The sequence below is a fragment of the Henckelia pumila genome, chromosome 2 (assembly GCF_033568475.1).
Source record: "Henckelia pumila isolate YLH828 chromosome 2, ASM3356847v2, whole genome shotgun sequence".
NCBI lineage: Eukaryota > Viridiplantae > Streptophyta > Magnoliopsida > Lamiales > Gesneriaceae > Henckelia > Henckelia pumila.
The window spans coordinates 117,105,756-117,121,417 of record NC_133121.1 but is presented as its reverse complement, the minus strand read 5'-3'; the positions used below and the strand labels follow the sequence as shown (position 1 = coordinate 117,121,417).

At 36.9% G+C, this 15,662-nt stretch overlaps 1 protein-coding gene across 1 annotated transcript; it reads right to left on the bottom strand.

Annotated features, from left to right (window-relative positions):
• Window positions 1-12,365: 12,365 nt before the first annotated feature.
• Window positions 12,366-14,742, bottom strand: LOC140882207 (glucan endo-1,3-beta-glucosidase 8-like). The gene is made up of 2 exons (XM_073288047.1): window positions 14,179-14,742; window positions 12,366-13,476 (listed from the first exon to the last, which is right to left on the bottom strand). Exons 1-2 carry the CDS (start codon window positions 14,502-14,504, stop codon window positions 12,381-12,383), a joined length of 1,422 nt encoding a protein of 473 aa, XP_073144148.1. The 5' UTR covers window positions 14,505-14,742; the 3' UTR covers window positions 12,366-12,380.
• Window positions 14,743-15,662: the final 920 nt, after the last annotated feature.

Here is a 15,662-nt window from a genome sequence, read left to right as displayed (position 1 = left end):
TAGTGGGATTAAGATGAAGATTTCTTCGTTCCATGGGAAATCTGATCCGGAGGCTTATTTGGAGTGGGAGATGAGAGTTGAATCGGTGTTTGATTGCCACAACTACAATGATGCGAAAAAAATAAAACTGGCGGTGGTTGAGTTTGTGTATTATGCTCTCATTTGGTGGGATCAATTTGTTACTTCTAGGAGGAGGAATCGAGAGCGTCCCATTGAGACATAGGAGGAGATGAAGCAAATATTGCGGAAGAAATTTGTGCCTAATTACTACTATCGTGATATGTTTAGGCGTTTACAAAATTTGAAGCAAGGTCGACACCAAGCAAGAAACACCAAAGCAAGGAGTGCAAGGTAAATCTGAAACTCCTAATAATCGTTCTAGGGACATTAAATGCTTTCGATGTCAAGGTCTTGGTCATATTGCTAGTCAGTGTCCGAATAAAAAAATTATGATAATGAATGCTTGTGGTGAGTTTGAGTCGGAGAGTGAGGAGGAGAATTATGATAGTATGCCTGCGTTGGAGGATCCTGATGATGAGGGATATGATGCGGTGGTTGGAGAGTTATTGGTGACTAGGAGAGTGTTGAATGTGCAACAAAAAGAGGAGGAAGAAAATCAAAGGGAAAATTTGTTTCATACTAGATGCTTCGTGAAAAACAAAGTGTGTAGTGTCATCATTGATGGGGGTAGTTGTACTAATGTGGCAAGTAGTGAGCTTGTTGAAAAGTTGAGTTTGCCTACTTTAAAGCATCCTCAACCATATAAATTGCAGTGGTTTAACGATAGTTTGGAGGTGAGAGTGACTAGGCAAGTTTTAGTGCCTTTCTCAATTGGTAAATATGAGGATGAAGTGTTATGTGATGTTGTTCCTATGCAAGCTTGTCATATTTTGTTAGGAAGACCGTGGCAATTTGATAGGAAGGTGATACATGACGGTTTTAAAAATTGTTATTCTTTTACTATGAAAAAGGACTCTGTTGTATTGCTGCCTATGACTCCAAAGCAAGTGTTGGAGGATCATTTGAAAAAGAAAAAGAGAGAAGAGGCCGAAAAAAAGATTTAACAAAAAAGTGAGGTGGCCTTAGAAAAAAAGAATGAAAGAAAAAAATATGAGAAAAAAATTGAGAGGAAAGAGGCTGATAAAAAAATATATATGGCCCAAAAGAGTGAGTTGCGAGAGATTTTACATGTGCATACTCCACTTGTGTTGATTTTCTATAAGGAGATTCTCCTTAACACAAGTGATATAGCCGGAAATCTTCCGAGCAATGTTGTTTCTCTCTTGCAGGAATTTGAAGAATTATTTCCGGAGGATTTACCTCAAGGACTACCACCTTTGAGGGGAATTGAGCATCAAATTGATCTTGTGCCCAGAAGTGCATTATCGAATCGTCCAGCTTACAGGAGTAATCCGGAGGAAACAAAAGAGCTACAAAGGCAGGTAAGTGAACTTCTCGATAAGGGGTTTGTGCGTGAGTCGATGTCTCCTTGTGCTGTACCTGTTTTGTTAGTGTCTAAGAAAAATGGTTCATGGAGAATGTGTGTTGATTGTAGAGCCATTAACAATATTACCATCAAGTATAGGCATCCTATTCCTAGGCTAGATGATATGTTGGAAGAATTGCATGGTTCTAGCATTTTTAGTAAAATTGATTTGAAAAGTGGTTATCATCAAATTAGGATGAGAGAAGGAGATGAGTGGAAAACTGCTTTCAAAACGAAATATGGATTGTACGAGTGGTTGGTTATGTCATTTGGGTTAACTAATGCACCTAGTACTTTTATGAGATTGATGAATCATGTTTTGCGTGCTTATATTGGAAAATTTGTTGTGGTATACTTTGATGATATCTTGGTGTATAGCAAAAATTTGAATGAGCATGTTGAACACTTGAGAATTGTGCTAATCACACTAAAGACTGAGAATTTGTATGCTAATTTGAATAAGTATGTGTTTTGTATAAAAGAACTTGTGTTTCTTGGTTTTGTTGTGAGTGCTCAAGGAGTCAAAGTTGATGAGGACAAGGTAAGTGCAATTCGAGATTGGCCAACGCCTACTTCAATTGGCCAAGTTTGGAGTTTTATGGTCTTGCAAGTTTCTATAGGAGATTTGTAAAAGACTTCAGCACTTTGGCGGCTCCTATGACTGCAGTGATCAAGAAGAACGTTCCATTCCATTGGGGCAAGGAGCAAGAGAAGTCTATTGATATCATTAAGCAGAAATTAATTAATGCTCCTTTACTTGTATTACCTGATTTTTCTAACACTTTTGAAATTGAATGTGATGCGTCAGGTGTAGGAATTGGAGGTGTCTTGATGCAAGGTGGGAGACCAATTGCATATTTCAGTGAGAAGCTAAGTAGAGCATCCTTGAATTATCCTACCTACAACAAAGAGTTCTATGCCTTGGTTCGTATTCTTGAAACGTGGCAGCATTATTTGAGGCCAAAAGAATTTATGATTCATACGGATCATGAGTCTTTGAAACATCTCAAAGGACAACAAAAGCTGAACAAGAGACATGCCAAGTGGGTGGCGTTTGTGGAGACTTTTCCCTATATTATCAAGTACAAGCAAGGAAAAGAAAACGTGGTAGCAGATGCTCTATCACGAAGGTATGTGCTTCTATCTACTCTGGACTCTAAGTTTTTGGGATTTGAGTATGTGAAGGAGTTATATGTCAATGATCATGATTTTGGTGAGATTTATGAGTCATGTTTGCATGGTCCGAAGGATAAATTTTTCATGCATGATGGATATCTATTTAAGCAAGATAAATTATGTGTTCCTAAATCGTCCATACGTGAATTACTTGTTAGGGAATCACATGGGGGTGGTTTGATGGGGCATTTTGGTGTGGCTAAAACTTATGATACTTTGCATGAACATTTTTATTGGCCACATATGAAGCATGATGTTGAGAGTATTTGTGATAGATGTGTGACTTGTAGGAAAGCTAAGTTTAAGACACAACCGCATGGATTGTATACCCCACTTCCTGTTCCTAGTGAACCATGGGTAGATATTTCGATGGATTTTGTTTTAAGATTACCAAGATCTAAGAAGGGGAGGGATTCTGTGTTTGTGGTGGTTGATAGATTTTCGAAAATGGCTCATTTTATTGCTTGTCATAAATCTGATGATGCATCTCATGTTGCGGACTTGTTCTTTAATAAAATTGTTAGATTGCATGGCATGCCTAGGAGTATTGTTTCTGATAAAGATACTCGTTTCTTGAGTTACTTTTGAAAAACATTATGGTGCAAGCTTGGTACTAAATTACTGTTTTCGACTACATGTCATCCTCAAACGGATGGTCAAACTGAGGTTGTTAATATGCATTAGAAACTTTGTTGCGTGCTATAATTAAAAAGAATTTGAAGAGTTGGGAAGAATGTTTGCCATTTGTGGAGTTTGCATATAATCGTAGTGTGCATTCTACTACAAATTTTTCACCATTTGAAATTGTGTATGGTTTTAATCCTTTAACCCCGTTGGATTTGATGTCTTTGCCTATGAGTGAAAGGGTTAACATGGATGGTAAGAAAAAGGCAGAATTTGTGAGAAATTTACATGAAAAAGTTAAGGCGAACATTGAGAAAAAGAATTTGCAGTATACAAAGCAAGCAAATAAGGAAAAGAAGAGAGTTGTGTTTGAACCAGGAGATTGGGTATGGTTGCATTTGAGGAAAGAGCGGTTTCCTGAAAAACGGCGCTCCAAGCTTCTACCTAGAGGCGATGGACGTTTCAAGTATTAGAGCGCATCAACGACAATGCCTACAAATTAGATTTGCCAGGTGAGTATAATGTCAGTGCTACTTTCAATGTTTCTGACTTATCTCCGTTTGATGTAGGTGACGAACAAGATTTGAGGACAAATCCTTTTCAAGAAGGGGAGGATGATGCGATCATGGATAGCTCGCATTCTGATAAAGTGACTAAGGATCCGTTGGAGATGCCACGAGGACCGGTTACGAGAGGCCGAGCTCAGAAGTTCAAGGAAGCACTTCAATCCTTGATGTTGAAGTCGCAAGAGGGCGTTGGATTTCTTGATATTCAATTTGAAGGTAGTTATCATCGTATTGAGATCAAAGGCAGTCAAGAAAGTGAAGAAAATGAAGACCTTGTTCGCAGCCAAGGCGCGCCCGCACCCTTATTTTGCGAAGAAGAAGCGCGCCCGCGCCCCTTGATCGCGCGCCCGCGCTTACGGATGCCAAATTGACAAAGAATTGTGCGAGCTCTCGGCGCGCCCGCGCCTTACAATTGGCGCGCCCGCGCCTTGCCCTGCGCAACAAAGGCGCGCCCGTCCCGATTATTTTACATGCACCGAAGGTGTTTTGTGTGTGTGTTCGGGATTTTTAATATTTTGGCATTATTTTGCTTATTTTAGGTCTTTTATTCCTACTAGGAAACTTTAGAAGATATCTTTGATATTTTTTTGATTTATTTTGCATTATCTTTCAATATTTTGGGTTGTAATATAAATACTACAACATTAATTATTTGAAGGACAGTTAAGATTTCAGATTATTGATTATTCCATACAAAATTCTCTCTAGAATTTTATTAAGCTTTTGCTTACCCAAAAATCAAACTTATCAAAGTTTCATAACTTTGTGGCGTTTGTCGATTGATTATCCTCGTGGGTTGTCAGAAACAGGTTTTCTGAAGGTCCCGTTGTGATCAATTGTTTTTCTTCGTGGTTACTGTTGCTAGTTTCGTTGTAAGCTAGAGGTGGTTAACCCAAAACTTTTTACTTGTTTCAAGATTGGGCAAATTTCTTGATTTCTTTTGTTATTGGATTGAGGGTACGATTTTAATATAGTCGTGTTTGCCTTCCATACATTAAGAATTCATATCAAAAAGTGTTTCTGAGAGTGTCACCTTTCCGCAAGATTCTCAGATTTGGCCTTAAGGGCAAGTTGTCTCCCAGGTTTATCGGTCCGTTTGAGATATTGGAGAGCATTGGCGATTTGGCTTATCGACTAACTTTGCCATCGCATCTATCCATTATTCACAACGTGTTTCACGTATCTCTGTTGCGACGGTATGTGGCGGATGAATCTCATAATCTGCAGCGGTCTGAGGTTCAGGAGAGCAAGGATTTGACTTATGTTGAGAAACCTATTCGTATCCTGGATTATAAGGATAAGGTTTTATGGAACAAAGTCATTCCTTTGGTTTTGGTTCAGTGGCAGCGCCGAGGCACTAAGGAAGCTACTTGGGAGCTTGAGGACAGGATGTGTGAAGACCATCCTGAGTTGTTTTGATTTCATTCTTGAGTTGTATTCAGTTGCAAACTCTGTAAACGTTTGAATTGAATGAAGAATGTTTCTGATTTCTGTATTGCATTCGGTACTTAAGATCTGATTTCGAGGACGAAATATCTTAAGTGGGGAAGGATGTAGTAGCCTGTAACCAAAAATCAGTAATTAAGAAATTAATCATAATTACTTGGGTAGAGTTCGGAAGCTCCGATCAGGATCGAAAGCTCCGATCGATATTACGTCAGGCATGACGTGTGGTTGGATCGGAAGCTCCGATCACCCCTATCCGAAGTCAACAAGTGATATTTTGGCACGTGGCAGATCAGGATCTTCGGAAGCTTCGATGGCAGGATCGGACGTTCCGATCGAGGTTCGGACGTTCCAATCAAGGATCGGAAGTTCCGATCGTTGTCTATAAATAGAAGGCCGAGGCTTCACTTTCATTTGCCAATTCCGAGTTTTCCTTTCCATTCTAGTCCTTTTGGAGCTGTTCTAGTCTTCTTAGGCTTGGTCCGGAGGTCGGCGAGACATTCGGGAATCGTAGCGGAGTTGTGCCCAAGTTCTGGAGGCATCGACATCAAAGGGCTAACGACGGACGAAGGTATAGCTTTTGCTTCCTATAAATATTTAGGAGTATGCAATAGCTTAGTTAAGGCTTTTAGAGCACTTTAATGATAGTAGTATCATTTGGCAGTGTAGAGCAGACTATAGGCGTGGACCTAGAGTTGGTAGAGCTTGCACTGTTTTGAGGTACGGAAGTACTGTTCGAGATATCCTGACTGAGTATGCATGTATTATGTGACTGCATGATTTATATGCCATGATATTATGCTGCATTCATTTGCATCTTGCTGTATCTCTTTCGAGATGTCTGTTAGTAGGGTTGTACCCTATCCTGTTAGTGGATGGACTTCCATCGATTTGGGTCCGGCATATCCACGGTTATCTCGGTATGGGAGCCACCTCCTGAAGCGATGGCACAGCGTGCTACATACCAGGGCCCGGTCTGTCTCTGTTATCTGATCCTTGACCTCGAGTCTATAGGGAGTTCACTTTGCATGCATGTATACTCATACTCTCGTACTGAGCGTTTTATGCTCACGTCTCGTACTCTGTGTTTCTAGACACCCTATTCCATGGGGCAGGTTTGCGATTGGACGAGGAGGGTGGATCCAGGAGGGGCTAGTCAGTGGTTGGCCAGCTGGAGCTTCGTTTAGGTTTTATTACTGTTGTTTGGGTTTATACAGCTATTCGATTTGATTGTATACTATTTGGATAAATTACAGATTCCTTTACTTGGGATTGTATAATATTTATTGGTTTCTGTAGTTTTATTCTGATATCTGTTTAATTAAGTTAATTGCATGCCTAAGTTCTGTTAGTAGGTGATCCGGGTAAGGGTCACTACATCATACTTGCTCAATATTAATCAACAAAATGATGAAAACTCCAATTCATAATTGCATAAGAATCAATATCAATATTTTGCTAAAATAAAACTATATTAAACATTATATCTATAGACTAACATGAGTTATTGATAATGTATTATTTTAAATTGTTAATATATATAGCTATAGAATAATGATGACCGTAGGTGAAGAACATTGAAATTGTAAGCTTTTTGTAAAGTGACAAGCGATAGGTCCTAAAATTGGTATCATAGCTAAGGTCATGAGTTCGATTCTCATTGATTACAAGAAGTGCAATGAAGATTTTTGAGTGCAATAATTTTCCTTGCTGAAACAATCGAACCATGACGCTTGGGCTGCTGTGCGATTTAAAAGATTTGAGTTGTACAATTACTGCCAGTTATAGCTTTTGGTAAAGCGACAAGAGCTCGGTCCTATATATTATTACAAATTGCTTCTTTATCTATAGGACACTATCACTTCAATATATTACAAGATTTTAGAGACACTAAATAAAAAATATTATACATTTATTCTCAAAATGGATAAGATGGTTGAAATAAAAGACAGAATGTTAGCATTTTTAATCAAAAGCATTCAAAATTCGAGCGAAAATTTAGCAACAAAAATTATTGCAATAGTAGATTTTGAACAACTTAGCATAAAATTAAAAATAAAAAAAACGTCCAATAACACATTGATTATTAACGATATTGACTTACAAGTAATAGAATAAAATAACACAAGAATGGAGGTTGGAGACAATGAAATTATTTATACTTTTGCAAAGAATTATTTCAGCATAATGCAACAAAAGAATCAAAGAATAAAATATAAAAATAAAAATAATTGATAGAGAAATCACAAAAATTATTATTGAATATGATGAGAAAATTATTTTTTAAAGAATAAATAATGGATGACAAACGAAAAAATCGTGAAAGAAGAAAAAATGGTAATGTAAAAAAAGAAAAGACGTTGTAATTTAATTTAAAGTTTTGAATGCATTATCTGTATTATTATTATTTTTTCAAAATCAGTATTGATAAAATAATTTTTCAATACTATGTATTATTTATTATATATTTTTTAAAATTTTATTTATTAAATATGTCATGACATCAAATTATATATTTTTTTCAATTTCTAATTTATACAAAATTAGTATTTGTTACAACTATTATTTGCAACAACGTCTATAAATTTAATTAGACTTGTAACATATAAAATCTTTAAACATCCCAACAAGTAGTTGGGGGAAACAAATATTACATAATAAAATTCAACATACAATAAACATTTTTTCTCTAAATTTTACCATATCAAAGTACATTTCTTCCTCATCAAATTTCGAAAATAACTCAACCCATTTGGAAAATACTTAACAATCAAACGGTCAACATTTCATCAATGGTTCCTCAACCTCATATTCTCAAGTAATTTCTCAAATAAAATCCTCGGAATTTGTTTCATGAAGTTTGGTTCAGAAATTCTCGCCTCATCAGTCATAGGCACTCGATCAAGTATACAAGGATCTAGATTTGATTCGAGAGCTGACATCCACACGTTCATAATCGTTTAGCAAGACAGACACTCGACTCGAAGACCGATTTTCACACGCCCGTAATCTATCAAGTTGGCTAAGGCACTCTGACCTGAATGCCGATATCCAAAGTCCGTATCAATTCTAACTTCGCATTAAAATCTTTAAAAAGGTTCCTTTGTACACCTCGAGTATGGACTGTTCAAGCTAAAGTATTATATACAAAAAAAAAAAAAAAAAATCACGCACCCTTACAAGCTAAAAATCACTCAGTTTTGGAAAGAATTTTCCCTTTTTTTTATTTAAGATTTAATTAAACTAAAAAGTTGTTATTTCAATAATTAAAAGTGTTCAAAAGGCAATTTAAAAGTGAGTTTAAAAAAAAAAAAAGTGTAGTAGAAACTAGAAAGTTTTAACCCACCAATAATCATCGATAAATAATTAATTTTATCAAAAATAAAAATAGGTCGGTCATCTCTACCCCTTTTCAAATTCAGTAAAATTCTATTATAAAATAAAGAACATTAAAATTCTCACTTTTAAAATATAAGTCATAATATAAATCAGTTAAAATAAATTCATCATCATTCATAAAATAAATCCTTTTTATTAAAAAAACATAATTTTCATGCGATCTTGACGGTCAATTAAAATTCACGGGCGTTGCAGTTAGACCTGGCCACGGTCCGGGTCCGGATTGGCATTTAGCCAACCCTTAACCGGCCTGCCAATGGCCGGTTCCGGTCCGGGTCGGTGAACCGACGGTTCCGGTCCGGGTCGGTGAACCGGCGGTTCCGATCCGGGTCCGGTTAACCGCCGGTTCAGGGTCCGGGCTAAACCGTGCCATTAAAAAAAAAAAAAAAATTGCAGCGCCCCAGCTTTGCCAATGCAGAGCTGGGGCGCTTCCCCTTCGAAATTAATTCGAAGATGCAGCGCCCCAGCGCTGGGGCGCTGCCCTTCGAATATATGAAGTGCTGGGGCGCTGCACATTCGAAATTTAATTTTTTTTAAATTTTTAATAAGACATATTCTTTAAATAATCTCAATCAAATATTTCATATCTCCATAATAAAAATCTATTACATTTATTAAATAAACAATATATTAGAATTTCAACATCTTAATATCTTATGACTTAATATTACAAATCTATTACATTTTATTCTACTTCACACGCATTCCTCCCGTCGTAGTTCCGGATGTTCCTTCGATATCATCTTGGTCTTCTTCATCACTTTGAATATGTTGTGTTCGAGTAGCGGCTTTTGACCAATCATTGAGCAAACATTGGGCTTCCAAGTTTTTCGGCCTTAAGCTAGAACGTCTCTCGTCCAATGTATTTCCTCCAATACTAAATACTTGCTCCACTGCAACTGTTGAAACCGGACAAGCTAGAATTTCTTTTGTCATTATAGCCAAAATTGGATATATTTGTATTTTTTGCGACCACCATATCAAAATGTCGAAGTTTTTCTCATCTATATCACTAAAATCAAAATTAGTGGTAAAATAATTCTCAAGTTCCTGACTGGAACTTGAGGATCCTCGTGGATCCGTTCCCTTAATAAAAGTTGTGCTTTAGTAAGTTTAGAAGTAACATTACTAATTGCAGTGGATTGTGTTTCATGTGAAACAATTTGTCCACCATATTTGATGTTATATTCATTATAAATATCAAGTAAATGAGTTTTAATATTAAACAAAATCAATGAGATAGAAGGAATCGTTTCCGCAATAGGCTCCAAAGATTCATAATATAATGTTAACATGTCGCTTAAGCCATCTAATTTAAGTCTAGGATCTAAAACAAAAGCACATAAAAAAATTTCAGGAATGAAAATATTTTTTTAATTTTGCTTTCATGACGAGAATACATTGAGATAAATCACTATTATTAGAATTAACATGTTCATAAAAAATACAAGCAATGTTGCAACAATGTGTTAAAAATAAATATGAAGTAGGGTAATAAACACGGATAATTGGTCACTAGCATCATTAAAAACTTTTAAAATTTCACAAATACTAGTGCATATGTTCCATTGATTTGAAAACAAATAAATATCACGAGCTTGAACAAATTGATGAAAAAATGTACATAATAAATCTTTATATTCAAAAAAAGATAATAACAATTTATATGTTGAATTCCAACGAGTTGAAACATCTCGTGTAAACCGCTTAGGCTTCATACCATTTACTCTACAAAATTTTTCTCATTGCTTCATAACTTGAGGATGCGTCCATAAATAATGAATAGCGTTCCTAATTGGTTGAATATGCATGCCTAAACTTTTTAGTCCATCTTGAACACACAAATTTAAAATATGACATGTGCATTTAATATAAAAAAATTTGCCACCTAGTGATGGTTTACATATTTCAATAAGCTCACTAATACTTGAAGTATTTACACTAACATTATCAAAATGCATTGAAAAAACTTTGGTAGTTAGACCATATTCTTCTAAAATAACAAATATAAGTTGCGAAATATTTTGTGCTCGTGTGTGATTCGTTGAAACATCTATATGCAAGCAACCTTTTTTGAATGTTCCAATTATTATCAATCCAATGACATGTAATACCCATATATGAATAAATTTGCCAATGATCACTCCAAATATCGAAACACAAAGAAACTTTATTATTCAAACTATAAAATTCCTTAATTAATTCTTTCTTTTGATCAACGACTAACTTTTTCATTGTGCGTTTGAGACTATTTCTTGGAATACGTCTAATAGAAGGATTTGCACTTGTAGAAAGCCAATTTTTAAAAGATAATTTATCGCTAAAACTAAAAGAAAGTTGTTCAACCGCACAAAATTTAGCCGTTTCTTCTCTAAATCTAGCTTCGTTATATTTAAATAGTTGAGATTCATTACCCGATTGAGAAGAGAATGCCGAAATTTGAGTTTGACCACGATCAATACCAATTTCAACCGGACCGCGTCAAAGTTTCATAACCACCTCCTTGTTTAAATTTGTAACATTTTGAATAATATTTGCATTTGGCTTGCAAATCACCGGAGGGAAGCGTCACCTTGTCAAAGTGTTTGGTAAAGATATCGGATGTCGGGCGAGACATCGCTCGAGTTTGTCTTTGAGAGGCCGTCGGATCGTTCATACTTTCTTGACTTGCATGATGACGTGGTGGTGGTGGTGGTTGTTCAACTTGTTGTCTTTGTTGCGCCTCTTGTCGAATTTCTTGAATTTCATCATCGGAATATTCAAGATCAAATCCATCGACATTGAATTGAGGATACTCGCCCTCGGATGATATGATGTTTTTTTCTTTTCCTTTTTCTTTGTCACCCCTACGACTTGATCCCTCTCCGAACATTTGTAATTGTATAAATATGAAAATAAATCAACAATTGACAATAAACCAATAATCGAAACTTGATATTTTTGATAATTCAAGAAATTAAAAGGAATTGAGAATAGAGAGAATGAAGAGAGAATTGTGTAAACAAAATGAAAGGAGGTTGGGGGTATTTATAGATAAAAAGTAGGTTTTTTTAAATAAAAAAAAAATAGCCGGTCGACCCACGGGGTCGGGCGGGTTGACAACGGCCACAAGATCGTGGCCGTTGATGTCAACGGCCACGAAATCGTGGCCGTTGAATGATCCAACGGCCACTTGCTAGTGGTCGTTGGATCTTGGCGCCCTGATGGGCGCCACGTGTCCAACCCGCTGGGTTGGATGGTTCCAATCCGGCGGTTTGACCCGCCGGGTTGCCGGTTTTCCTGGTTTTCCTAGAGAAAACCGGGACCGGACCGCCTAGTGGCCGGTCCCGGTTTCAGGTCGGGCCCGTTGACCCGGTTAACCGGCCCGTTGACCATGGGCCGGTTCCGGGCCCAACCGGCCCTTGGCTAGGTCTAGTTGCAGTTGTGATATTTCTTGCAATTGCCACATTATTCATCAAATGTTACGTAATATAGTTAATGACGTTAATCTCATCATAATTTAAACATGAAACAAAAGCCATAATGATTTTCAGCAGCACGATCAATACACTGCAGATAGTGGGAATTCATGAACAGACTAGGCTAAAGAGCTGGAGCAAGCAAATTGGAACTCAATGCCAGTTTCAGTTCAATTGAATTATTAAAGAAAGGGAAAAAAAACTGAGGTATATAGACAAACAGACCTATAGCATTAGAACCATGAATCCTGTAAAAAATGCCCAAGACACCCATGACAATTTTGAAGAAGAGGAAACTATCTGAATGGTAAAATTGCAGTTGGCCTGAGATATATTTTGATCAGTCACCATTGCTAGGCCCTGAAAGTTACAGGCCGAGTCGTCTTGATTTTTGACCTGAAAATACATATTAAATGCATATGAAGCATTCCCATTAGCATCCAATCCGTTGCAAGAAGAACCATATCCAAGTGTAGTGCAGTCTGACCATGAACATGCAAAATTTATGTTATCACCAAGTTTACTCAAATCCTTGGCATCTGCCCGCAGCATGCACCATTTGTGAGGAAGATAATTTACATTTTGAGCACCCACGAGATACTTGTCTTGTAGCTGCCCTGACAAATCCATAAAAAACTTAGGCTGCCCATCATACCTAAAGATTCCCCAATGGCGCTCAAAATTGCCTGGAGCTACACTTTTCATATCCTCGTCAATAAGACCAAACAAATATACCTCCATATAACCAGGTCGAAGTGGGGTTCCTCTATTAGCAGCAAGTCTTGGTAAAAGCCCTCTATAAAACCTCAAAGCAAAATTTTCATTCGCGTTTCGGTCTCCGTTGGTTGGCCACCCCACCTCCCCAACAATAATGGTCATATCACCATATCCCAGAGCTTTGAGGGCTGAAACCAAGGTGTCAAAGTTGGCATCAAAGACGTTGGTGTAGGGAATTCCATTATCATTAATGGGATTGGCCACCCCATCGAAGAAGGCATAATCAACAGGAAAATGTTCGTTGGCATAAAGACTCAGGAAAGGATATATATTTACAGTGAATGGCGCCTTATTTTGGTTTAAGAACTGAACAATCTGGGTCATTTGACCAATGATATCTGTCCGAAATCTTCCAGCAGATGGGACAGGTTGATCGACTGGTGAACCATAAACATCAGCATTCAATGGCACAGTTGCTTTGATGGAGTCCCCAAATCCAGCTTCATTTAGCGCATTCTGAATATTCTGGAGAGCTGGGAAGGTTGTGTTCAGAAATGAGTTGTTATATGATGTTAGGAAAGGCTCGTTGCCAACAGCCGCATATCTGTTTCATGCCAAAGAAGCAACAACTTATAGTGGTAGCAAAGCTATAAACTCTGCTAAAAACTGATTCAAACTAATTGCACTCAGAGAAACTGTCATAAAAAAATTGCAGATGCAGAGAGTTTTAAAGTGAAGAAACAAGTTTAGGAACCTATCGTAGTTCCAATAATCGACCCACGTTTAAAGATCCGCAAAGATAGAAGTCTAAAATTCGTAGCATTTCTTACATAAATTTCACAACTTGTCAGTATAGAATAATCCAATCAACACACTCATGTCTAGATCATGACACATAAATGAATTCATTTGAATCCTGCTATACCTTTTAACTCTCTACCCAGAGTCATAGAGATGTCTATGAATTGCATACATGCACTTAGTTTGGAATTCAAACAATAGATGATCTTGGAGAATGTTTCTCAGATAACAAATGGACCATATCATAGTTAACTAACTCAACATACTTGCGGAGGTGAGGTGCTAGACTAATCTTACTTTGAATAGCTTATCAGCCATTATATCTTACAAATTGTTTAGGAGCTTACAAGCTAGCTGTAAATCCTTATTTTAAAAATAATAATACCCTTGCACTATTAGCATATAATACTGGAAAACAGTAGGAATGATAAACTACCAATGAATTCCAGTAGATATAGCAATCAACAGAAGCATGAGAAAATGAAGTTTGAAAGAAAAATCGAACTTGATATTGACCCCGCCCTTGAAATTGTAGCGCGTTATATTGCGTTTGACCCACTCTTTAGCTCGATCATAGCTGCCCATTGCAGCAAGCTGATCATTGGGAATTGCGACCATGACTTCTATGTCAGTACCAGCCAAGGCGCTCATGGTGGACAGATCTGCATCAAACAGTTTCACATTCTTTATTCCGTTGTCGTTCAGAATTTGCACCACCACCTCGGGCGGCAACTTGTGAGATGCCATGGTCCCCCAGTTCACACCAAGCCCTTCAGCGTCCGAAAGACCCAAAAACCAAAATAAATAAAAGAAAAACCAAGATCTTGACATAGTTTCTTTTAGATTTTTTTTTAAAAAAACCTAATCGAACAGTCAAATCAATCTTGATTCAAAATTATCTGATAGGAAAAAGAACCCCCAAAATAGAATAGCCACTGAGTTTTTAATTCTTTGTTGGAACTGAATCAAGGATAACATAAACATACGACAACGAATTTGAGATATGGTAATGGAAGACCGGAACCAGTGGTGTGAACTGTCAAGTGAGTTGACAACACGGTGGGGTCCATAAAATTGGTTTGGGGGGGGGGGAGAAAATATCATTTTTTTTTATGTGTAATGCTACATGTATATGATAATGAAAGACCAGAACCAGTGGTGTGAACTGTCAAGTGAGTTGACAACACGGTGGGGTCCATGAAATTGGTGGGGGAGAAAAAGACCCATTTTTTATGGGTAATGCTACATGTACATGGAGTGTTACATGTTAGATTACACAATGCATTTGAAATTACATGATTATTCTAAATTTTTATTTGGAAAAAATCTTTCATAAATGTATGTAGGATAATCATATAATTTCAAGTGCATTGTGTAATCCAACGTGTAACACTCCAATCAAATTTCAAATTAAATAAATAATTAGTACATATATTATCATATATAATTTCAAGTGCATTGTGTAATCCAACTTATAACACTCCAACGGGTTGCATTTAATTTTCTGCTTGCTTATATTACTTTGTGATAGTGACTTCAATCTTTATATTTGAGGATGGTTTTTAATTTTTATTGGAGATGTTGTCACACTTCTTTTTCTAATAGTTTTTCTAATTTACATTGTAGTAGCTCGTATCCAAAAACTAACAATAAATGAGTATTTAATTGAAGGATCATGACTTTTGTGATGTATCGAGTGGATATTATGTGTATTAGTTGTTTTTTTTGTGAGTTGCAAGGATTGACGCAAAAGTAGCAAGAAGAAGCGGAAGGATGCATTATGGAGTATCAAATTCAGAAAATTACTGAGAATTACTGAGGCATCAAAATCCAATGTCCACCGTTCAGAATACAGTTTAGGATGATTTTAAGCTACTGTCAAAATTTCAGCTTAATCCGACAGTTAGATTGTGAGATATGATGTTTTGAAAATTATCGCGCGATGCAAATTTTCTAACCCGAGAGGCATGCGCGGGCGTGCGTCAGGGC